Source organism: Dama dama, chromosome 4 (genome assembly GCF_033118175.1).
Source record: "Dama dama isolate Ldn47 chromosome 4, ASM3311817v1, whole genome shotgun sequence".
Lineage (NCBI taxonomy): Eukaryota > Metazoa > Chordata > Mammalia > Artiodactyla > Cervidae > Dama > Dama dama.
The window spans coordinates 54,517,058-54,541,230 of record NC_083684.1 but is presented as its reverse complement, the minus strand read 5'-3'; the positions used below and the strand labels follow the sequence as shown (position 1 = coordinate 54,541,230).

General features: G+C 54.1%; 3 protein-coding genes and 1 long non-coding RNA gene across 6 annotated transcripts in view; 1 reads left to right on the top strand and 3 right to left on the bottom strand.

Annotated features, from left to right (window-relative positions):
* The window catches only part of ZNF780A (zinc finger protein 780A), a 428,674-nt gene that overhangs the window by 45,973 nt on the left and 358,528 nt on the right, over positions 1-24,173 (bottom strand). The gene's annotated exons all lie outside the window — the stretch shown is intronic.
* SHKBP1 (SH3KBP1 binding protein 1) lies at positions 822-13,146 on the bottom strand. Of its 3 annotated transcripts, none has more exons than XM_061139324.1 (18): positions 13,013-13,146; positions 12,725-12,778; positions 12,563-12,608; positions 12,383-12,456; positions 11,869-11,927; positions 11,562-11,642; positions 10,431-10,592; positions 10,261-10,351; positions 9,974-10,164; positions 9,003-9,118; positions 7,884-7,971; positions 7,649-7,765; positions 5,109-5,279; positions 3,799-3,954; positions 3,284-3,380; positions 2,052-2,230; positions 1,329-1,443; positions 822-1,226 (listed from the first exon to the last, which is right to left on the bottom strand). In XM_061139324.1, exons 1-18 carry the CDS (start codon positions 13,096-13,098, stop codon positions 995-997), a joined length of 2,115 nt encoding a protein of 704 aa, XP_060995307.1. In that variant the 5' UTR covers positions 13,099-13,146; the 3' UTR covers positions 822-994. The 3 variants fall into 3 exon arrangements, with proteins under 3 accessions (XP_060995307.1, XP_060995309.1, XP_060995308.1); XM_061139326.1 differs by having other exon boundaries at positions 822-1,050; XM_061139325.1 differs by having other exon boundaries at positions 1,329-1,440.
* Positions 12,814-23,598, top strand: LOC133054375 (uncharacterized). Its single transcript, XR_009692397.1, has 2 exons — positions 12,814-12,852; positions 22,995-23,598. It is a non-coding gene; the product is annotated as an uncharacterized LOC133054375 (long non-coding RNA).
* SPTBN4 (spectrin beta, non-erythrocytic 4) overlaps positions 13,532-24,173 on the bottom strand; it is a 78,276-nt gene continuing 67,634 nt past the window's right edge. The window contains exons 28-36 of the mRNA XM_061139323.1: positions 21,604-21,742; positions 21,427-21,511; positions 20,878-21,074; positions 19,680-20,305; positions 18,547-18,616; positions 17,632-17,924; positions 16,303-16,476; positions 16,106-16,148; positions 13,532-14,550 (exon numbers count right to left, since the gene is read on the bottom strand). Coding sequence (XP_060995306.1) covers positions 14,392-14,550; positions 16,106-16,148; positions 16,303-16,476; positions 17,632-17,924; positions 18,547-18,616; positions 19,680-20,305; positions 20,878-21,074; positions 21,427-21,511; positions 21,604-21,742 — 1,786 coding nt within the window. The 3' untranslated portion in view covers positions 13,532-14,391. The remainder of the gene's footprint in view (positions 14,551-16,105; positions 16,149-16,302; positions 16,477-17,631; positions 17,925-18,546; positions 18,617-19,679; positions 20,306-20,877; positions 21,075-21,426; positions 21,512-21,603; positions 21,743-24,173) is intronic.

Sequence of the window (24,173 nt, the reverse complement as noted above, 5' to 3'; positions counted from 1 at the left end):
AGGACATAATGATTGCTTCAGGAATGGCCAGCTGATTCAGTTTAAACCAATAAGAATCAATCCTGTGATTTTGCTGCTACAAGGAGACACGACAGTCATCATGTACGGATATGAGAGCTGGATCATAATGAAGGTTGAGTGCTGCAGAATTGAGGCTTTTGAACTGTGGTGCTGGAGAAGACTCTTGAGAGTCCCTTAGACAGCAAGGAGATCAAAGCAGTCAATCTTAAAGGAAATCAACCCTGAATACTCATTGGAAGGACTGATGCTGAAGCTGAAACTCCAATACTTTGGCCACTTGATGTGAACAGCTGACTCATTGGAAAAGACCCTGACGCTGGGAAAGATTGAAGACAGAAGGAGAAGAGGGTGACAGAGGATGAGATGGTTGGATAGCATCACCGATTCAATGGACATGAGTTTGGGCAAATTCTGGGAGATGGTGAGGGATAGGGAAGCCTGGCGTGCTGCAGTCCATGGGGTCATGAAGAGCTGGACACGACTTGGAGACACAACAACAACAGAGACAAAAAGTTGCTAAGGAGCTATGTGGAGTCATCTTGGCACAGAGCGAGGAAAACCTGACTGAGAATGATCTCAGAGGAGACCAAAGTCAAAGGATGGAAAGACATTCCGGATGAATATTTGAGCCCTGGATCCAGCCATGCCTGAAGCCAGAGTGTAAACCAATTCCCCTTCTTCACTTAAACTGAGAGAGACAGATGTCCCTGAATCTACAGCCAAGGACCTGATGGGGTACTGCGTCTCTCTTGCCCTTTCCCTAGGGGTCCCCAAACCCTCTAAGAATGTAACCAAAGCACTGGCAGTGAGAACTTTATTAAGGAAGGGTGACTTTGGCTCCAGACAAGGGAGATGGTGGGGATCTCGTAACAGCAGGAGGCCCTGGCCCTCAACCCAGGGCTCTGACAGGAAGTGAGGGAGGCACCCGAGTCCCCCAGGACCTGGATATCCCAAGGCACCATGGCAGCTGTGTTCAGAAGGAAGTTTCATTGAGCTTCATCTTGGGGGGCGCAAGGGGAGCTCCAAGACCTGAGGAGGGCCGGGGGGCTGGTGTTGGTGGCCGCCGGGGCTCCGGTCCGCTCCGCACCAGTTCCTGGCAGCGTTCCACAAAGCTGCCTCCCCCGCGGCGCCGGGCCTCAGCCTGAGGGGGGCTTGGGCTCCCCCGACGGCTGGACAGGGAGGTGTTGCTGAAGGCTGAGTGGAGACTGAGGGGGTGATGAGGGTCAATGAAGGGCGTCAGGGTGGAGCTGGCTCCCCCTCCCCTAAGGCCACCATGTTCTGCCCTCTCCCCCATTGGTCATGCTTACCTGGTGAGAGAGGTCCGGGGTGAAGGGCTGGGGAGAGAGCCCCTGGAGGAAGCCAGCGGGGCTAGGTCACACTGTTCCAGCTGTTCCATCAGCTCTTCCTCTGTCAGGCCCCCTGCTGGGGGGCAAGGAAGCAGGGTCAGGGGCAAGACAGGGGTCACAGGCCAAGGGACAAAGGTCATGTGCAAAGACTGAGGTCGGGATAGGAAAAAAGATGCAGAGGTCAAGGAACAAGGGTCAGAAGCTAAGACAGGTTAGAAAGCAAGGGCAAGCGGGCTTCCCTGGTGGCTCAGTGATAAAGAATCCGCCTGCCAACGCAGGAGACACAGGTTCAATCCCTGATCTGGCAAGATCCCACATGCCACGGAGCAACTAAGCCCCCGCACCACAACTATTCAGCCTGAGCTCTAGAGCCCAAGAGGCTCAACGGCTGAAACCAGTACACACTAGAGCCTGTGCTCTGCAACAGAGAGAAGCCAGTGCAGTGAGAAGCCTGAGCACCGCAACTGGAGAGCAGGCCCTGCTCATCGAAACTAGAGAAATCCTGCTCGAAGCACCGAAGACCCAGCACAGCCAAAACTAACCAACTAAATAAAAGTATATTTTAAAAGCAAGGGTAAGGAGGGGTTGAGGGTAAGGGGTCAGAGGGTCAGGGCTTGGGGAGGGCAGTCATGGCGAAGGAGGTTGTGGAGAGGGGTTCAGGGTGAGCCGATGCGGTGGGAGTACCAGGGGCCTGGCCGAGGCCGTCCATGGCGGTGGTCAGGTCCCACATGGCCAGGCTGCCGTTGGCCTGGCCGGTGAGCAGGTAGCGCCGGGGCCGGGAGCCAAGCCTCCGGGAGCCCTCACACTCCAGCACTGTGAAGGCGGTGGTGGGTGAGCCGTCCACGGACCGCACGGAACACACCCTGAGAGGGGAGGGCGCAGCGGTTACCTCGGTCACACCAGAGCCTGGCCTGCTCCCTCCTCTCATCCTTGTTCCCACCCCCAGGCCTCAGGCCCCACCACTGTGACTTCCCCTCCTGCCTCTCCGACAAGCACCCAAGCTTCTCCATCGCTCCCAGGTCTTGGGTTCCAGCCCTGTGGGTCCAGTGGCCTCGTGGATGTCCCCAGCCCCACACACCCATCATGGGGCCTAAATGGGATTCTCCCCCAGACCTGCTGCCCTCCCTGTTCCTGATCCAGGAGAACGGTGCTCCCTCACTTGCCAGCATTACCCATGGTCAGCCCACTCGGCCTCCTGCCTCTCTCCCTTGGCCCTGCCTCCCCTCCCCACTGGGCCCTGGTCAAGCCCTGCCCTCTCCAGCCAGCCGTCTGTCCCAGCCTCCTCCCTGGGCTCTTGGCCTCCTCTCTTCCAACCTCCAGTCCATCCCCCCGAGTGCAGCCTTGGCTCCCAGACCACGCAGGACAGTCTTGTCTCTTCCCTACAATTAGCAAGGCTCCACCCCGCTGCAGCCTCAATGCTCACCTCCAGTTCTGTGCTCCAGGCCCCCAGAGACCACGAGCACGTCTCTGGTTACCCTCTTTGGCCATTCCAGACTTGGCACACGCTGCCCATTCAGCCAGGCACACCTGTCCCCTCCCTCCTTTCTTCTCTTTGCTCCTATTTATCCTCAAGGTCTTTGTTCAGAGGCCCCTCTTCAAGAGACCCCCGTTCCCAGGCTGACGCAAGCACTGCCTCTGGGATCCCATGGTTTCCCACCCTTCCCCCATCCCAGCCCTCACCACCCCCGGCCCCCATCCAGGCCACAACTACATAGGTACCTGGGGTTGTTCCAGCTTCACTCCCATTCACACCTGTCACACCTTTGATACCCCCCGGTTCCACACCTAGGGCCAGGCTTGCGCTCCTTCCCAGCCTCAGCTCCTGCTGTGCCCCCTTGGCTGAGATGCCCTTCTGACCTTTGTGCATCCCGCCTTTGGCTCTGACCACCCTCCCTGTTTGACGGGATGGTCCTCACCGCTGACCAGTGGATGAAAGACGCACGAACAGCTGGCTGGCACTTGGCACCACCTTCTGAATGAACACTTGCTGGTCATCTCGCTCGCCGTAGGGGCCTGGGCCAAGTAGACGGGGGCTGTCAGGGCCAGTTGGGGTCTCTGGGACCTCTAGACCCTAAGACTATGCCCCTTTCCCCATAGCTGAATCTCCCAACCCAGGACTAGGTCTCCATCCCCAGGATGCTGGAGCTGGGCCAGGTCAGAGAGGGTCAAGGGTCAGCAAGAGTCAGTGGAGTTCAGGCACATCGGGGGGAGCGTCCTGGGTTGGCAGGGATCAGTGGGGGTAACAGAATCCAACTGTGGGGTGGCTGGGAGTAAGTGGCGGTCAGGAGGGGTCAGGTGGTGGTCGGTGGAGGTCAACTCCATCAGTTGGGTGGGTCAAGAGAGGTCTCCAGGGGTGAGGAAAGGGATCAGTGGAGGTGGGTGGAGGTCAGGCAGGGTCTGTGGGGGTGGGGGGCCAGGGGCTAGGAGGCACCGATGTCATTGCCAGCACTGCAGCCGCCATGCCCGTCGGCCGACTCCAACGCCAGGATCTTGAAGGAAGCGAGTGGGGTGGAACCAGGCTGGGTGGAAATCATGCCGCGGAAGCGAGTCACAGACCATGTCCGCACGTGGTTGCTGTCGGCACAAACTGGACAGCCAGAGGGCAGGAGCTGGTCAGGCCTGGCGGGGGAATGGCCACTGCCCAACCTTCGACCTTCCTGAGCCCCGAGATGACCTCCTTTCCTTTCCAAGGTGTCAGGATTCTGGCCCCTCTGAATTCTTCCCTTTCTTCATCCTCTCTTCCCCAGAATTCTAAAGAGTTACCAATCCTGTTGGCTCTGCCTCCAAGTCATTCCAGAGGCTGATCTTACCTTTCTCTGCCCACTGACCCCAACCCGCCCCCATCCTGGTCATGTCTGCCTCATCTTCTGCCTGGACCATCGCAACAGCCTCCTCCCTGGTCTTCCTGCCCCCCAGCCTGTCCCCATGTGCAGTCAGAGGGACCCTGTGAATACCTGCATTGGGTCACAGCCCTCCTCTCCTGGGAGCCCTCCTATGGGGCCATCTCACTCAGGCTTAAGGACCAAGTCTTCTGCAGGGGTTACAAGGTCCCCCTGATCTACCCCATCACCTCCACCCTCTTCCTCGCCCACTCTACTCTGGGCTTCCTTAGGTATGTCGATCGTCCTCCCGTCTGAGAGCCTTTGCAGTGCCTGTTCCCTCTGCCAGGAATGCTTGTTCCCACTGATCTGCGCTGCTCATTTCTGTTCAAAGCGCCTTCATCAGGAAGGCATTCCCGAACCATGCCCTCTCATGACCCTGGTGCTCTCTAGTCTCTCACACAGCCTTGTTTTTATTCGTGGCCCCCATCATTATCAGATAATGATTTATATTTGTATTGATTTATCATCTGCTGCCCCAACTAGGGGGCTTCCCTGGTGGCTTAGAGGGTAAAGCGTCTGCCTGCAATGCGGGAGACCCGGGTTCGATCCCTGGGTCAGGAAGATCCCCTGGAGAAGGAAATGGCAAGCCACTCCAGTACTCTTGCCTGTCAGCTCCACAGGTTAGGGACTTGGCCTGTCTTGCTTATCACGGTATCCTGTGCCTGGCAATAGTGAAGTTGATGAATTCTCCCCTCTCCTGGCAATTCACTCTCCCCCAGACTGCTCCCCTTCTCTGGAGGCCACTCCCTACACCATGTCCCTCCCCAGTGGAGACCCTCATCTGCCTGGCTTCATGCTCCCAGTGGAGCCATCCGTCTTGCAGGGAGAAAGATGCCTGGGGCAGTTGGGTGAGACTCACCCGAGATGAGGTGCTTCTCCGAGAGCATGATCTTGGTGACAGGGCTGCGGTGCACGGTGAAGGTCTGGAAGAGCTGAGGTCCTGAGCCCACAGTCTCGGGGTGCTGCACGATGACCCGCACGCCCCCTGAGCTGGTGCCGTAGGCGATCTCAATCCAGTTTCCACTGTCACCTGGTGAGGAGCCGGGGAGGAAGAGAGGGACGGGGTCACAGACAGACAGAAACTGGGGCAGAGAGAAAGAGTCAGCAAGGAACAGACACGGAGTCAGAAAGTAAAGAGGAGGGGAGAGAACAAGGTGGCAAGACATGGGAAACGGAGGAACGGGAAGGGAAGAGAGGGGGAAGGAGCAGACAAAGAGAACCAGAGACGGAAATGAAGACAGAGACAGAGCTAAGAGGAGTCGGGGGAGAGAGAGAAAAACAGAGAAAGAGGTAGACAAACAGAAACAGGGAGGGTTATAGAGACAGAGACTGGCAGAGAGAAAGACGGAATTTGAGGAAAACAGAGAAACACGGCAAGGGGCATACAAACAGACAGACAGCAGTGAGAATTCCCTGGCAATGCAGTGGTTAGGACTCAGCACTTTCACTGCCGTGGCCAGGTTTCCATCCTTGGTCAGGGAACTAGGGTCCTATAAGCTGCACAGTGGGGAAAAAAGAAAAAAAAGACAGCAAGACAAGAAAATGCAACCCAGTGTGCCTGAGGGACTCCTCCCCCATCGCCAGCTTTCCACAGGGGAAAAGGTATGTTGTAATGTCACAGATTTAATGGGCCATCTTAAGGAATGTGGGTAAAAGGCAGTTTTAATATTTTGTGCAAGAGTTAAAAGCAATGACTTCAGGTGATGCGCAGCAACATGGATGGACATTTAATTTAAGGCAGGATAAGTGAAGTGAAAATCACTCAGTTGTGTCCAACTCTTTGCAACCCCATGGACTATACAGTCCATGCAATTCTCCAGGCCAGAATACTGGAGTGGGTAGCCTTTCCCTTCTCTAGGGGATCTTCCCAATCCAGGGATCAAACCCAGGTCTCCTGCATTGCAGGCGGATTCTTTACCAGCTGAGCCACAAGGGAAGCTAAGGCAGGATGGATCAAAGTAAAATACATAAACTGAGATATATACTCAATACTGTTCATGAAAATTCAAAAACATGTCCATAATATGCATTTTTTAAGTGCACATACAAATGAAAAGATAAATGTTAAACATGCATGACAGAATAGTGGCATGTGGCAAGGAGAAAAGGAGTGAGTCAGTGAAATAAGAAAAGGGCCCTTGGGAATTCCCTGGCAGTCCAGTGGCCGGGGCTCCACGTGATCACTGCCAAGGACCTGGGTTTGATCCCTAGTGGGGAATTAAGATCCCACAAGTTGTGAGGCATGGTCAAAAGTAAATAAATAAAGTTTAAAAAGAAAGAAAGAAAGAGGATTTATGTGATGCAGGCTGTGAAGTTAAGTGTATTATTAGTTTACTACTGCTAGAAAAAATGTACTGTGACCTCTACCTCACACTGCACATAGAAGTTAATCTGAAGTGGAACAGAGACCTATGTGTAAAAGTGAAATATGCAAAGCTTCTAGAAGAAAATATAGGAAAAAAATCTTTGCAAACTGCGGGGAGGGAAAGACATCTTAAGCTCCAGAAAGCACTAACCATAAAATAAGATTAATCATTATGCAAAGTGAAAAAAGTCAGACACAAAAAGCCACATACTGTATGATTTCCTTTACATGAAACATCTAGAACAGGCAAATCCATAGAGACAGAAAGTGGGTTAGCGGGCAGTCAGGAAGGAGAACTGGGGTGTGACTGCTAATGAGCAGGGGGCTTCTCTTTTGGTGCTAAAAACATTCTGGAATTACATAGTGGTGATGGCGGCACAACTTTGTGAATCTACTAAAAACTACTGAATTGTGGACTTTATGGGATGGAGATTATATCTCAATAAAAACAAATAAGAAACTAATCTATTTCTCTGCATTTGCGATCAAGAAAACAAAACACAAAGACCGTTCCAAGTGAGAGAACTCAGCTTCACCCCGTGTAAGACACATATCCTCTTTTTGTTTGTTTTTATTTTGGATTTTTTTTTTTGAGCGGGGGAGTACAGTTTGGCCACACCCTGAGGCTAATGGGATTTTAGTTCCCTGACCAGGAATTGAACCCAGACCCTCCGCAGTGAGAGCACAGAGTCCTAACAACTGGACGGCTAGGGAATTCCCAAGTGACACATCCTCTGTTTTAGTAGCATGCAAGCATCATGCCCTAATCACAGAGATGGGAAAGAAACACAAAGAACTACAAGAGGTCGGCTTTGCCCTTGGTGGAGAAGCCTGCCATGGCTAGCACCTAGCACTGTGCTTACATATAAATGGTGCTCAGTAACTGTGGAATGACTGAATGAGCTGAATTTGTCTCCCTCTCAATAAATCTCACTGGCCCATGCTACGCAAGTGTCAAGTGGTGGGGAGACTGCGTGGGCTGGGGCCGGGGCTGGCTGCTCGTGGCAGAGGGGTGAGGCTGAGCCATAGCTTACTGGTCTTGGGGGTGAGGTAGACGCTCAGGGCTGTGACCCCGTCCTCTGCCGGGTCCCGGTAGAGCTCGCTGACCAGGAGGTCGTTGTCCTTCATGCGCAGGGGGAATTTCTGCACATCTGTGGGCGGTGGGGCACAGAGGATAAACAGGTCGGTTCAAGGCAGCCCAGCCTTTCCCCTCCTCTCCCACCTCTGAGGGGAGGCTCTCGGGTAGCTGGGGTGCTGGCCGCTGCTCACCCACGTAGTAGATGGAGCCGTTGTTGCAGCCCAGGAGGAGGAAGGAGCCTGCAGCATCATAACTGGTGATGGGTTGCACCTCCTGGACCTGGGGGCAGGGAGGGCTGTGGCTAGGGTGGCCCTCCCTGCGGCGCCCCTCCCGGCAGGCCTTCGCCTCTCTGCTCCAGCACCACCCCCAGGCAGGGTTTCTAGGTCCACTCTCCCCCAGCCTTGCCAGATCCAGGTCTGCATTCCTGATGTGTGTCTCTGAATGGCTCTTGCTGGGCACTATCTCTTAGCCTCTCCTTGACTTTGTAATTCTGACATTCCAACATTTCTTTTTTTGGCCAGGCTGTGCATCTTGCAGGATCGTAGTTCCCCAACCAGGGATCGAACTTGGACCACAGCCCTGAAAGCTCACAGTCCTAACCCCTGGACCGCCAGGGTATTCCCTGACATTTCTTTTTCTGTTTAGTTGTTTTTTCTTTTATTTATTACCCCTGGCATTTCTTTATTCATCTCCATCTCTCTGTGGTCCCCTCATCTACCACAATCATTCAGTCCTGGTGTCTCTCCATCCACCCTCTTTCTCGCTCTCTCTCTTGCCTCTGACTTCCTGTTTCTATTTATTTCTCTCCATTTCTGTTTCTTTCTCTCTCATTTCTTTGCGTGTCCATCTCTCTCTCACCCAACTCACACTTTAGAAAACAACACTGTAGGTGTATATATATATATATGTTGTACACACACATATACACACGCACGCACGCACATTTTACACGCTGGACAGAGCTTGGGGTGAGTGCAAAGAGAATGACAGACGCTTGCACATCTGTCTCTGGGTCTCAGCCTCCTACAGTATCTCCCCTTACCAGCTTGGCCACCCCAGTGCCTGGAGATCCCTCTCTTCCTTTCCAAACCCACCCATCCTTCATGTCAGCTCAGCAGCCCCTCTTCCAGGAAGGCCTCCCAGATCCTCATTAGGCCTTTACCATACTCCACCTCACCGTGACCCTGCATCTGGCCCACTACTAGATTCTTTGGTTCTTTGGGTCAGGTGGGCCAGAAAGGAGCCCCTCCTTGGGTCTGACTGGTCTGGACCCCTGGGAAAGAGGCGGCCAGGCTGGCCAGCCCCCTGACCTGCCAGTGCTTGGTGACAGCATTCCACACGCCGATGCGCCCTGTGTGGCTTGTGGCGATGAGCTGGTTCCCAACGAAGAACAAGGCCTCCACAGGCACCCCCAGGTGGAAGACTCCTGCAGAGGGTGAGAAGAGCTCAGCCAGGACCCCCTCTCATGGCGGGAGAAGTGGGGTGGCAGCAAGAACTCGAGAACTTGAGAACTCCGAGGGCCAGAGGATTCAATTCAGTCATAGAGTCTTTACAGACTAGAGGATTCCAGCAGGAATTAGAGAGGATTATGATGGGCTGGATTCCTGCTGGGGTGTGGGACTCTAACAGAGTGTGGAATTCAGCTGAGATTTTCAACAAAGGCAAAAAACCCTATGGGTGGCAGAGGATTCTCACGAGGATTAAGATTGGTCAGGGAACAGATTAGTCTAAGGAGTCAGATTTCTAAGGGGAACTGATTCTAACAGGTCCGGGGATTCTACTGGCATGGAGAATTCGACCAAAGCAAAGAGATTGAACAGGACCGTGAATTCTGACAGAGGAGAGAACTGTATGTGGGTGGATTTTTCTACCAGACCAAGGAATGCTAATGGAATACAGAATTACAAAGGGTTGGCACATTGTAACAACACAAAGTCTTACAGGTATGAGAATTGTGTAGGGTGGCTGTTTCAACAAGCCACAGGTTGGAGCAGGATTATAAAGGGTGAAAGGGTTCTAGAAAAAGCCTGGGGCCATACCTATCTCAGAAAGAAAGTGAAAGTGTTAGTCGCTCAGTTGTGCCCGACTCTTTGGGACCCCATGGACTGCAGCCCGCCAGGCTCCTCTGTTCGTGAAATTCTCCAGGCAAGAATACTGGAGTGGGTTGCCCTTCCCTTCTCTGGGGGATATTCCCGACCCAAGGATCAAATCCAGGTCTCCTCCATCACAGGTAGATTCTTTACCGCTGAGCCACCAGGGAAGCCCAGGTTCCCTCTCGTACCTATCTCAGAGCCACCGCCTTCCGGCTGCAGAGCCCACAGCAGGATCTCGCTGCCCGTGGCTGCTGCCACCATCTTGTCATGCTCTCCCAAGGCCCCACCAAGCACCCGGGCTGTGAGTGCCAGGCGCTCAATGGGCCAGTCCAGGCGGGGACTGGAGAACACCAGCTGCCAGCCGGAGGCTTCCTTCAGCCTGGAGGATTGGGGGACATCATCAACCTTCACCCTGAGCATCCCCTACCCGCATCAACAGGGCTCAAGGCCTCCTCCCACCACCCTCCCTGAGCACCTATAGCAGACAAGAAACTGGGTATAGGCCACGGCGATCCAGTTGTGGTGTCCACACACCAGGCGCACCATCCCCGGCTCCTCAGGTAGCCCTTAGGGGGAAAGGCAGGGATCAGGGCAGGGTCACAGGGCCCACTGGCTACCCCGATCTCCCATGAGGCAGAAATGTACCCGACGGGGAGGGAGGGGATTTCTCATCCAGCATTCGGCCCAGCAGCCCTGCATTGCCCAGGTTGGGGGGCATCGTGTTGCTCCGTCGGACAGGGGCTGGGCGACCCCCTGCTTGCTGGGGCCCCACCAGGCTGTGCCGGTTCCGCCGCTTCACCGGGAACACTATGGCAGAAAGAAGGGGCAGTGCAACAATCATTGTAATAACTGTAAAAACTGTCACAGAGCAAACACTTAAAATGTGCCAGATATTGATTTTCCCACACAGGTAGCATCGTCTCCTAGAGAAAAGATTTTTGGTGGTGCAGGGACGTGGCGTTAAGTGATATTGAATCACATAGTGAGCTGCTCCCTGATCAGTTCCTTTGAGCCCATCACAAAGAATCAGTTTGGGGCTGCGATGATGATGACACCTCTTCAATATTTGTTAATCCTTCCTTTTAAGAAATGGAAGCCTGTTCCCTTGGCAGGCAACAGCATCTAACCAGAGTTTAATTACACTCTTATGTTTCGCATCCACTTATTTATGGCATAAAAGACAATGATATAAAGCTTCTATTTAAAATAATAATAAAAAAATATAGGATCAAACTAGGTTAAGAGAACAGTAGGTCTTCATATTTGGTAAACTTCATGAAGGTGACACATACTGACTGAATTTAGGGAAATAAAGTCATAAATTGAACTCCCCAACTCTGTTCCTTCTACCAATCAGCAAAGCATAGTAGACTACAGTTCCCAATAACCATTGGGGCATATTTTCCATGACCAGTGGGCTGGCTGCTCCATGGGGATTACAGTCAATAACTCTCCTTTAATATTTCTCCCCTCCATGCAAAGGACACCAGTTCTCCCTAAGACTCTCTACAAGGAAATCCAAACTGGACTACAACTTCCACTGGGCTCCAAAGCAAGCTTGAGCCTCAAGGGGACTAGACTGGCCCACTGCCTCCTTGGAAATGCAGTTTCCTACTTCCTTTCCAAGCATTAGTCAAAGCATCTGATATAGAACTACAATTCCCACAGTGTCTCAGGGATCACAGCTGAGGCATGCAAGGGCTGCAGCCTTATGGGAAATGTAGTCTTTAATCCCCCACCCTCCATTCCCACCCTATATTCCTTAGTAGTTCCCACCTGGTGGAGGCAGGTAACCATTAAAGAGGACGTTTCCACAAGAAGATCGATCCAACTCTTCAAGAAGCTGTAGACGACGAACTGAGGCAGAAGGACTCACAGGTTGGGACTTGGAGAAGGCTGAGGCAGAACCTTTCCCCTTCCCCCATCTTTCTCCACAGAAGACCGCCCGTCCCCTGATACCCAGGACCACCAAATCCAGTGCTCTCAGCTCTAACCCCACCTTCTTTCAGAAGTGAGGAGAAAGAGGGAGCATCGTTAGAGGGCTGGCTTTCTATGAGGATGCTAAGGGGTTTGGGCCACTTACCCAGAGGAGTCAGCCCATAGAACTGGGCTTCGTGGAGGAGACTGGAACCGTGGACACCCCTGGGTAGTAGAATTGACTAGGTGTCAGGATCTGGGGAGTGGGAGTGGGCAGAGAGTTCTGGGGACCAAGTTTTTGAAACTGCAGAGAGAATCTCAAGAGGTAGCAAATGTTGATGGTATCAAGATTCTAAAGAAGAAATGATCTGGGTGGTGAAAGTGTGTGTGTGTGTGTGTGTGTGTGTGTGTGTGTGTGTGTGTGTGTGTGTGTGTGTGTGTGTGTGTGTGTGTGTGTGTGTGTGTTGGGGAGGGATATTCTAAAGGACTTAAGTGAACATTCTGAGAGGAAGAAGAGACTGTGTGTGTGTGTGTGTGTGTGTGTGTGTGTGTGTGTGTGTGTGTGTGTGTGTGTGTTGGGGAGGGATATTCTAAAGGACTTAAGTGAACATTCTGAGAGGAAGAAGAGACTTCTCAAGGGGTAAAGAAGTGGGGGACTCCCCATTATCTTCCATGCCCACCTAGGGTCCAACTCTTTGGTGCGCAGGAAGTTGAGGATGGGAGCGAAGACGGTGGGGTCCCTGTCGATGAAGATCTGCGGGGAAGGGAGGCAGAGAATAGATGGGGCAAAGAGCGGGGCTGAGTGGGGCTCCTGTCCCTCCTCCTACTAGCCGCCCCGTTTCAGCTCTCGCTCTACTCACGGCTCCGGTCTCATCTTTCAGTGTCGAGATGCGTCCGCTCAGAAGACTGCAGGGAGGGGACGCAGAGCAGGTGTCACGGGCCGGAGTGTGTGTAACGGGGAGATGAGGTCTCCCCATACTCAACCCTCCCGTCCCCCACGCTAAACTCGCTTCCCCAATCACCTGGAGAAGAAGGAGTCCGGGATCCAGGTGAGAGTCTGGCGAGAGGTACTGAATCTGTGCGGGAACGGTGAGCGGACGCGAGATGACGGAGGGAAGATGAAGAATGCGGTCCCCAATCTCAGGACCCGGTAAGTTTCCCTCCCTCCCCCAGCATCCAGCCAGGCTCCCGCGCCTCCAGCAGGGGGCGGAGCAATCCTTGATGGACAGAATTCCCCCCTGGGAGAGGCGGGTACTCCCAGCCCGGTCTCCGGCCCCGAGAGTAGTGACTCAAGAAACTCCTACACTCACCTCTTGCCTCCCACATTCAAATGAATCACCTCTCCAGGAGGCCCTCGACCTGGGACCCCGTCGACTGCAGGGGCCGCGGCCGCCATGGCCCCCGGGCTAGCCGGCCGGCCTGCACCCGCTTCCGGGTGTGCATCCCGCCCCCGCCCCCACCGCGTGCTCATTGGGCTGCAGACTCCCAGAGCAGCTAGCGATTGGGCAAAACGCTCGCCCATCGCTGTTCATTTCTCCGCCTCCTTAAAGGGTCCCGCCTTTCCTGTCCTGGACGGGGCGGACCAAGCGGCTCCTTTGGGGAAGTTTAGTTACCACGGATAGCAGACCGTTCCTCCATTCCTCTGGGGTTCCCAATTTAGGAGTGGCATCTAGGTGCTTAATCGGGAACACGAGTTTAGACCTCGAAACTAGTCCACACCAATAGGGACATATAAATGTCCGCTGTAAGACAGTTTCTTCCTGTCGTTCCACCCAATCCTCTTGGGTGCAGCCCGTGAAACGCGAACAAACCCGCATAGACCGTCAAAGCCAAAAGATTTATTATAGGTACATAGAGTGTGCGCCTGCCACACCTCTCCTCACCCCTGGACCAGCGGCTTCTCTAAGTGGCCATGGGGGCTGCCCACAACCCAGTTCCCCCACTCCCCAGGGAGGTGCTCCAGCCAGAAGCATGCAGGGGGGGGGGGGGGGAGGGCTTCCCCTCGCCCCTCCCCTCACCTTGTCGTATTTACAACTGGAGGGGGGAGGAGAGAGGAAGACAATTTTGAGCTTTGACGCCCCTCCCATTAAAAGCCTTCGCGGATGCGGGGCGGGGGAGGAAGAGGTCGACGTTTTGCAAAAATAAACTAAGGAATTACCGCATGGCTCTGAGACAGCGGAGTGCGGAGGCTAGGGCCCCTTTCACGCCCCCTTCCCAGACAGAGATCAAGGCAGCATTGGAAGTGAGGTAAAGGCGGAGAGGGGGCGTCCCCTCCCCACCCCCTAGCACCCTGGATGGTCCAGGGGACCTCACCAGCGCCCCCATGCCCGTCCCTAGGGCGGAGGGTGGGGACGGGAATTATCGCCCCTACCACCCCAGCTTCGTGGGGCAGGGGGCTTGGCTCAGCTGGCCCCTTACCCGCTCCCCGCCCCCCCAAGCTCAGTTATTGCATAAAAATAATAGAGCCCCAGCACCTGGGGTGGGGGTGGCGAGCGGGAAGGGGCCGAGATATGGCTATAGGGGCAGCAATCACCCCACCATTTCTTGGGGGTGCAGGAGAAGTCCCCTCCTTTCCAGTGCCGGTCATGGCGCATCCTCAGTGTTGGTGGGACTAGGGGCTCCCGCCCCTACGGAAGAGAAAGTGTCTTTGTGCCCACGGTGCGGGTAGGAGGGTCGAGGAGGTGGGAAGTCACTTCCGGCGCCCGCTGGCCCTGCGCTCCCCTGCCTCCCGTTTGGGGTTGCCCTCGTCTGTGGACGACGTGGTGGGTTGTGTCTGGCCCCAGCGGGCGATCTCGGCGTGTTCCCCAACCGAGGCAGCCACAGCCTCCAGCCAGCCGTTCATCTCCTCCTGGAGAGAGAAATAGGGCATATAGACTATATTTGGAAGAGAGGAGACTGAGTAATAGATGAGTCTGGAATCTGACTGCCCACTCTGAACCTCAGCTTCCTCATCTATTAAACGGGGTAATAATAAAAATAACAACAACGATGATGAAGTAAATAGTTACTTAGTACTTATTTTGTGCCTAGCTCTTCCTTAGTGGCTCAGACAGTAAAGAATCCCTCTGCAATGCAGGAGACCTGGGTTCGATCCCTTGGGTTGGGAAGATCCCCTGGAGAAGGGAATGGCAACCCCCTCCAATATTCTTGCCTGGAGAATTTCATGGACAGAGCAGCCTAGCAGGTGATAGTCCGTGGGGTCACAAAAGAGTCGGACACGACTGAGTGACTAACACACACACACACTGTTCTAAGCACTTATGTGGATCAACTCACTTAATCCAATGCAATTGGATTATATCTAACTCCCACTATAGAGATAAACAACAAGAAGCAATAATATCAGCAGACACTAAATTTCCCAGCTTAGTAAGTATTCTACTTGTATCAACTTATTTAATTCTCACAATAACCCAATGATGGAAAACTATTTCCATTTTAAAGATAAATAAAAGAGAATTAAGGCCTACTTCATAGCCTCTTGGGAAGATGAATGGGTAGCAAATGTTACTATTCTCAACATCTCTTCAAACCACCTCTGTGCCTGTTCCTCCTCCCCTTGCCTTTCCCCTTAGCCCCAGTCCCAAGGCCCGCTCACATTCCTCTCTCTCACCTGCCTCCTCGACCCCTCCCAGCCTTGTGCTCTCCCGCCCAGGTCCCTGCCCGGCCCACCTCCTGTGCCTCACTCCTCCATTCACCCTCTCCAATCTACCCTGCACACTGGTAGCCAAAGGGATCTTTCTTATGCAGCACTGCAGCCTTCCTTTGCTCAAAACTCTGCCACGGCCTCCTCATGCCCTTAGAATTGTTTTTTTGTTTGTTGTTCTGTTTTTGCTGTGCTGCACAGCTTGTGGGATCTTAGTTCCCTGACCAGGGATTGAACCCCAGCCCTCAGCAGTGAAAGCAGAGTTCTAACCACTTGATTGCCAGGGAAGTCCCTCTCTAGTGTACTTAGAATAACAGACTTCCCTGAATGACCAGCAGTGTCCTTAGAGATCCAGCCTCAGGGAACCTTTCTAATAACCTTCTTCCTTGAACTGTCCTTCAGCACACTTAACCTTTTGCAATTCTGTAGCTCTGTTTCCTTGTACTTGCAGTTCATCTTTTTTTTTTTTTTTTTTAAGCTAATGCCCTCCTAACTTTTCAGTCTCATCTCAGAAGCCAAAGCAAGGAGGTTGGACTTTATCCTGGGGCCTCCAGGCAGCGCTTCTGATTCTCCATCTCCCACAGTTAGGCTAGGAACTTCTGAAATCTCGTTGCCATGGGCTTGCCCATTCGGCCCAGGTAACTCTGGCTTGCACTTTCCCTCTTCACAGCCCCATCACTCAGGGCCAGGAGCCAGCCAGCCAGCCAGCCAGCTGGCTCCTGAGGTTGGAATAGGGAGAGAAACGATCGGATCTCACCTCATCTTTAGCCTGGAGCAAAAACTCGCTGCCGTCCTGGGTCCTGTGGGAGAGGACACAAGACTTGGGGGCTCCAGGACTAGGGGCACAGCCCACCCATCCACCCATCTACTGACGGTCCTCCAGGGGAGCAGGGTATTGTTGGGAGGGGGAAGCTGGGTCTGGGACCCTCCCGCTCGCCCATTGACGGGGCTCACTGGAGCTTGAAGACGTGCTTCTTTTTCTTGTAGTCACTAGCCACCTCGCTGGTGGCCTTGTGCAGGCTGAGCAGTGGCTCCCCGCCGTGTGTGCCCCCGGATGCCGGGCCCTTGGCGTCCTTGTAGAAACCCAGCTCCCCCTTGCTGAGCACGCAGTACAGGCTCACCCATGACCTGGGGCAATGAGATGGGGCTCAAGGCAGAGTCAAAGCACTCTGCCTGGGTATTCTTCATTGATACCCTTCGGGGGCTGAATATGCTTGAGTCTTCCTCCCTCTGGGCCTTTGCCCTAGTTGAGCCACACGCCAGGAGTACGCTTCCGTATGGCAATTGTGAAGCTGAGAGGAGTGTCCCAGTCTCTGGGAACCAAGCCTTTGCCCAGACTGGCCCCTGCTGGAACTGCTCTTCCTCATCCCCTCCCACACTGAAGTTCCTGAAGGCAACACTTAAGCTGTCTCCTCCGCAAGCCTTTGCTTGGGCATGTTCCTTGCTACTCCTCCACCCCTGTTCACCCTCATCCCCAAATCCCCTGAAGGGCTGATCTACTAGCCTATGTCTGAAAAGAGGAATTCTTATCTCCCCATTCAACCAAAGCCCCAACCGAGGAGGAGGAAGTCTCCCACAAGCAAAATACCCCCAAGGTGCCCCTTGGTCTCAGCACAAGGAGGAAAGACTAACTCCAAACCCCACAAACAAAACCTCAATCTGTTCCGCCCAACTCATTCTGCTTGTTCAACTCTTCCCTTTTGGGCTCCACCTCTCCCTAGATTCTGACTCCCAGTTGGACAAAAAAGGGTTGAACAGCCCCGAGCTGGACTCCCAAGAGTAGACACATCACTGTCAGGCCCCCTCATCCGGAAGGAAACCTATATGAGGTGCCCCCACTCCTTAGTTTGGGATCAGCGCCTTATCAGACCCTTCCGCAATCTGAACTGAAATAAATTAACCCACCCTACTCATTGGCTGAAGGACCTCTCCAGGCTCCACCTCACAGATCTTGAGAACTCTCTTGACTAGACCCCACATCTAGTTTGCTGTTAGCTCTAGTTAACTCTTGGGTTGGTTGATCTGGGACTTGAGTAGCAATAACGTCTTCTTCAGGTCCCGTCCCATCTAAGCTCCGCCGGCTCCCATTGGTCACACTAACCTTAAGCCCCGCTTCTCCGGTTCATTGCTTGACTCTTTGAAGTTAAGGCCCCCTTCTCAGGCCCCACCTACCCCACCACGGGTTGGGCGCCCTAGAGTTTGGCCCCACCCCCTCTCCAGGCCCTTCATTCATTGGACACTGCGCTTGGGACCCGCCTTCCAAAGCCCCGCCCACACGCTCACCGGTTGGACGACTTGCGGTTAGCGTCGAGCTCGCGCTTGCGCAGCAGGAAGCCCTCGTGCTGCACTGTATGAGTGGGCGGTGGTGGAGGCGCGGGGGCGGAGCCGCCCTGGGCCGGGGCGGAGCGCGAGCGCCGGCTTCCCCCGCCCTCACCACCCTCTCGGGGCCGCGGCCGCCGTCTCGGCTTGGGCCGGTCCCGCGCCCGCGGCCGGTCCGGCCGAGGTGTCCGCTCGGGCGGCTCAAGCCCGTTGGGCAGGCGGCCGGGGGGAAGTTCGCGAGGCTGAGGCAGCGAAGGCTGTGTGAAGGGAGGGGGAAGAGGGGTGCTGTCCATAGTGGGGCGTGGGGGGCCATCTGTCTGGGGGAACTCACGGGCCTGGGGGGTCCCATCTGTCTGCAGGGCCATCTGTCTTGGAGGCGAGTCTGGGAGGACCTCAGGGTTGGAGTCCCAACGCTTAAGGGCTCCCCGGATCTTGGGAGTGGGCCTGTCAGGACTCTTATGTTTGGAATCCCTCTAGATCTTGGGGGTAAGGGCTCTGGTCCTATGGAGGTGGGGATACGGGCAGGTGGGTGTCCCATCTATCTGTAGGAGGAATCCGGGGCCTTCTTTGTTTGTGTATCATTGTCAGTAAGGAATATTGAGACCCCTGCTGTGCTTAGGGGAAAGGGTCTAGGACAAATGTGGGAAGTCTGGAATCTGTGTGTGTGTAGGGTGGTAGGAATCTCTTAGGTCGGTGGCCTCATCTTTCTAAGGGAGAAAATTTCAGATTGTGGTAGGTGTCTCAGGGCCGTTGTCCATCCCAAGAGTCTCTCTGCACAGTTCAGACAGGGGGCAGGGCTAGGCTCCTGTGTTTCTGGAGTCCTAATTCCTGCTCTGAGAGGGGCCCCCATACCCCCACCCATGCCGAGGCTCAACTTACCCCAACAGGGAGCCCTGGGCCTGCCTCTTTCTCCTGCAGTTGCTCCACAATGTCAGCCAGGGTGGCCTTCCTGGGGGCAGGGTGCAGAAAGATTCACTGGGACTGGGATGCCTTCTCCCAGAGACCAGCCTGGCTGGCTGGAGGAGCCTCCACATCTTAGCCTGAGAGGCCAGGTCCCTGTCCACTTCCGCAGCTGCCTGTCTTGGCTGTCTGCCTTACATACCACGGGTGCTCAGCACTGTGTCTGTGAGGTGGACGAAGGAACCTCTCTGCCCTCTTGAGTTTTAAGCAACACAAAGACCAAAATGCAAACCGGTGCCTTCAAGCCTTTGAACACACTGTTGCCTTTTTCCACCCATCCCCTAAGCTTTCAGGCTCCCTGGATTTGCCCCCTCCCAGCCCCTGGTCACTCTGCGTCATACTCTCTGGTGACAAATCTGTTTCTCCCACTGGACTGTGAGCCACATGAAAGCAGGGCTGGAGCTGGTTGGGTCATTGCTCTCCCTAGCACATACCACACACAGAGTGGGCGCTTGGCCAGTGTTCATGAAATACAGAATTTAAAAGGGGTCTGGAAATCACTGTCACTGAAATGTCTTTGACCAAAGGCCTCTTTCTGGGGACACGGCTGATTGAAGTGATCCACATGACACATTCTCATTAATTCTGGATTCTGAAAGCTCTGGGTTCCGGTCCTGTTTCACCCAAACTGAGTGAATTGCCCTCTCTGAGCCTCAATTGCTCCATGCATAAAATCCCCCAGTTTATAAGGTGGAGATGGTGATGAAGGATCTTAACTCCAATCAGAGAGGTGATGGTTCCACCGTTAGCCCCGTGGAGAAACTGAGATGCAGAGAGGATGAAATCCTTGCTCAGGGTCACCCAGGGGATTTGATGCAGGGGTCAGGACCTGGTACCTGACAACCTGCACCTGAAGGAAGCCACTGCCACTGTGGGTTGTTAGGCAGGACTCCTACCCTCTTTCAGCCTCTTTCAGTTTACATCTCTGTACAATGGGTACCACGAATGTATCCAGGGAGTTAGGCAATTCTGAACCTGGAAACCCTCGCCTGTGGGCCTGCGCGACTCCAGGAGCTCTCCTTGTCCCCCTTCCTTCACTCCCTAGGCCTCACCCCTTGGCCAGGTCTCCTCTGATGGGCATCTCCTGTTCGCTAGACTCCTGCCGCTCCAGCCGCCGCTCCCGCCGCTCCCGCCGCCTCTCCATCTGCTCGTAGCGGCCCAGGGTAAGGCTGTGTGCCACCTCGTGCTCCGTTGACTCCTGCCGCTCTTGCCGCCGCCTCCGCGCAGCCTCCTCAGCTTGATCAGCCGATTCCTGCCGCTCGGGCCGCCGCCTCCTGGGCAGCTCCTCCGCGCGATCAGCTGACTCCTGCCGCTCGGGCCGCGGCCGGACCTGCTCCGCTGCGACTACCGCAGGGGTCCCGGGGGTCTCAGCGGCGTCCTCTGGTGCCGCCGGCTGGGCCGTAGGCTCCACCCTCCCCGGGACCTCGGGCAGCCTGTCGATGCGCGGCTGGAGGCGCTCCGGCTTGAGCTCCTGCCGCACGTACCCCACCCGGGTCCGCACCTCGGCCGAGAGCGTGTCCGAGGCCCGGCGGGCCAGGGGCTCCAAGCCCCTCTCATAGCCCCCTGGCCGCAGCAGGGGCGCGGCCTTGGCCGCCAGTTCCGTAGGGTCTCCAAAGAACTTGCGCCCCAGGAGTGGGGTGGGCGGCTGCTTGCTCTGTTCTGCCTTGAGTTTCTCAATCTGGGGACAGAGGGGCCAGGCTCCAGTGGAGGGGCAGGGTGGAGGTGGGGACTGGGAAGGTGGCTCTGGGTCGTCTGCCTCACCGCCCAGTTTATTGGTTCTTATCAGTGAAAAAGCAGGGTTGGCTAGAAGCTTAAATGCTATTTTCTCCAGCAAGCACCTAGCACTCATTTAATAACTGGTTAAATCATCGCTTTCTGTAGGTGCCTTTTCGCTCCCACCCACTGCCTCCTTCCTTCAGGATCTTGAGACTTTTATTACAATGATCTCGTCCTTCTTCAAGTATCAGATCAGACTCCTCCCAGGCCAGGACAAGTGCTTCTGGGCTCTCAAGTTCCCCTGTGCTTCCCCCATCCTAGCCCTGGACTGTCACTGGGGACAGGTGACAGTCTGTCCCCTCTCCCTTCAAAGCTCCCCTTGCCCCCAGGACTGGAAACACAGTGATGGTCTGTCTCAGCCCTCATTCAACACAGCGTGGAGGCCGTGTATTGGCCCATGTGTTTCTCTCATATAGAGAGATGGATGTGGGACCGTGTGGGGGTGGGGTCTGGGGCAGGAAATGGGGTGCTGACCGTGGTCAGGCGCCGCAGAGAGCTGAACCTTTCTTCCCAGGCTGCGGCCGCTTTGCGGAAGGCCTCGTGTCGCCGGATAAGCTGTTCCACTTCGTCCACGCTGCTGCCCAGCTCCCGGCTCTGCAAAAGCGGCTCCTGGGCCGTCAGCCAGGCATCGGCCACCACTGCCTCTTGGGCAAACTGGTGCACTTCCAGCACTGAGGAGAGACATTCAGGGGAAGGGTGCTGGGGGCACCCGGGGGCCCTACCTGGGGGCTGTTTTCTCTGGCCTTCCACTCCCGCTCTGGCTTCCTCCATCCCAGCCCTGGACACTTTGGGCTTTGCAGGAAGGTGAAGGGCTGGGCTATTTCTGAGGACACTAGCTTCTCCCCTAGGTGTTGGGAGTCAGTGCCAGGGCAGCCCCCTTGTCCACTCGCCCAGGCCTTCATGTTTGCCGCTGGGGACCCATGGGGTATGCAAGCATGACTGTCACCCTCTGGGCATTTCCTGACACGCTGGGGCATGATGTCCTTGTGCCCTTGAGCCCCGTGTGTCTGGGCCCACACTCACTCTGCTGCAGCCACTCCCAGTGGCGGTCCCACTTATCCGACACTTCCTCCTTCCTGGTTGCCAGCTTGTCCAGCTGCGCCTGGATCTGGGAGTGGCAGGTGGTTGGGAGAGGCATCAGGGTTGGCCTGCCACCCTGATGGGCACAGAGGACAAAAGGGAAGCCCCGGCCCCTCCCACCTCGTCAGCCACAGCACTCTTGTTGAGCAGCAGAGAGCGCCCCAGCTCCTGGCATGCTGTCAGCTCTGGCATCCGGGCCTCCAGTTCAGTCTTCAGGCCCTGGTGGTAGTTCATGAGCACCTCCACCGATGACACGTCCCTACAGTGGGTGGCGGGTAGGGATCTGAGCCACGGGCCGCCTCCCTCAACCCACCCCACATACACTTCTTGTGATGAGCCCAGATCCCTCAGGCTGGTGCTCCCCCCGCCCACCTCCCACAACCAGGTTCTGAGGGGCCAACCTTCTTCACTGATTGAATGATTCCGACTTCTCCCAGAGTGCTAAAATGTCCCACTTTGGTGATTCTGAGAATTTCAAGATCCAATTTTTCTAATCCTCTAAAGCTATACTTCTGAAGCTTCCACTAGCCTGTGATCCTAAGTCTGTGCTGTCCCAGAGGGTAACCACTAGACATATGGCAGTCAAGCACTTGAAATATGGCTACTCTGACTTGAGATGTGTTCAAGAGTCAAGCAGACACCATACTTTGAAGATTTAGTATAAAAAAAAGAGGAAAAATATCTCAATAGTTTTAATATTCACTTCATGCTCAAGTAATCATATTTAGAGTATCCTTGGTTAAGTAAAGGGCTTCCCAGGTGGTGCTAGTGGTAAAGAATCTGCCTGTTAATGCAGGAAACTTAAGAAACGGGCGATCCCTGGGTTGGGAAGATCCCCTGGAGGAGGGCATGGCAACCCACTCCAGTATTCTTGCCTGGAGAATCCCACGGACAGAGGAGGCTAGCAGGCTACAGTCCATAGCATCTCAAAGAGTCGGACATGACTGAAGCAACTTAGCACACACGCACGCATAAAAGGGTTAAATAAAATGAATTACTAAAATGAATTTTCACTTGCTTCTTTTTACTTTTTCTAACGTGGTTACAATAAAATCTTAAATTATATATGTGGATCATATTTGTGGCGTGTGTTGTATAATTATTGACCATTCTAAACTATTATATGGCCAAAACAAATTCCAAATTTCTGAAGGTTCCATCAGTCAACAAGTATAGCCCTAGAAGACTTAATACATCCAGGGACTTTCCTGGCAGCCCAGTGGTTAGGATTCCACACTCTCACTGCTGAGGACCTGTGTTCAATCCCTGGTCAGGGAACTAGGATCCCAGAAGCCATGCAGTCTGACCAAAAAAAAAAAAAAAAAAGATTTAATGTTGAATATGTTCAAATTTATTTCTGATCATCCACATTGTAACAATTCCTACCTAAGACTTAGTATGCCTAGAAGAGTCTCCCTGATTCTCCCGTCTCCTGAATGTACCCTCCCCGAAATTCTCTACCTCAATAAATTCACCCATTATTCATCTATAACTCCTCTTTTTCCCCTCAGCTCCAGAACCTAATCCATCAGTCAAGACTGGACATTTATAACTTTAAAACATACTCTGTGAAATGGACTTCCCTGATGGTCCAGTGATGAAGAATCCGCCTGCCAATGCAGGGGATACAGGTTCGATCCTCAGTCCAGGAAGATCTCACATGCCTTTGGGCAAATAAGCCTGTGTGCCACAACTACGGAGCTAGATTTCGTGAGCTAGAGCCCATGAGCTGCAGCTACTGAACCATGCGCCTACAGCCCATGCTCTGCAACGAGAAGCCCCCGCAATGAGAAGCCTGCGCACTGCAGCTAGAGAGTAGCCCCTGCTCGCTACAATTAGAGAAAGCCTGCAGTAATGAAGACCCAGTGCAGCCATAAATAAATTTTCTAAAAAATCTCTTAAAAATGTTTTAAAATATACTCTGTGAAATGATACAAAATCTGGTATTTGTTTTAAAATAACTTAGCTTAGGGTGGAGGGGGCGGAGGGGAGTACATAGACGAAGACTGGCTGGGTATTCACTGTACACCCGTGGGTTCCCTCTGTTACTGTTACTTCAGTGGAGAGTTGAAATTTCTCATAATAAAAAGCTTTTTCATTTTTTCCTAAAATCGATCACTTCTTCCCATTTCTTCAGCCGCCACCCTGGGTCAAGCCAACGTCACCTTGTGCCCTGGATGATGGCAGGAGCCTCCTGAGCAGCCTGCCTGCTTCGACCGTGGCTCTCCACACTCTCACTTCCCACAAGCACCTGGATTGATCTTTCTCAAATATACACCATATCACATCACCCTCTCCTCCTGCTCTAAACTCTCCAGTGGCTCCCATTCCACTCCAAAAAAAGGCAAACTCCTCACCACGCCCAGCACTCAGTCATGTCTCTTTGAGGCCCCATGGACTGCAGTCTGCCAGGCTCCTCTGCCCACGGAATTTTCCAGGCCAGAATACTGGAATGGGGTGCCAGCTCCTACTCCGGGGATCTTCCTGACCCAGGGATCCAGCCCATGTCTCCTGCATCTCCTGCACTGGCAGGTGGATTCTTTAGCACTAACCGCCATATGGGAAGCCCGCACCATGCTACTGTCCCTCTAAGCTCATTTCCTACCACCTTCCACTCTCCCGCTCACTCACTCTGTCCAGCCACAATGATCATCTAGCTTTTCTGCAAACATATCTAACTACAACCTACC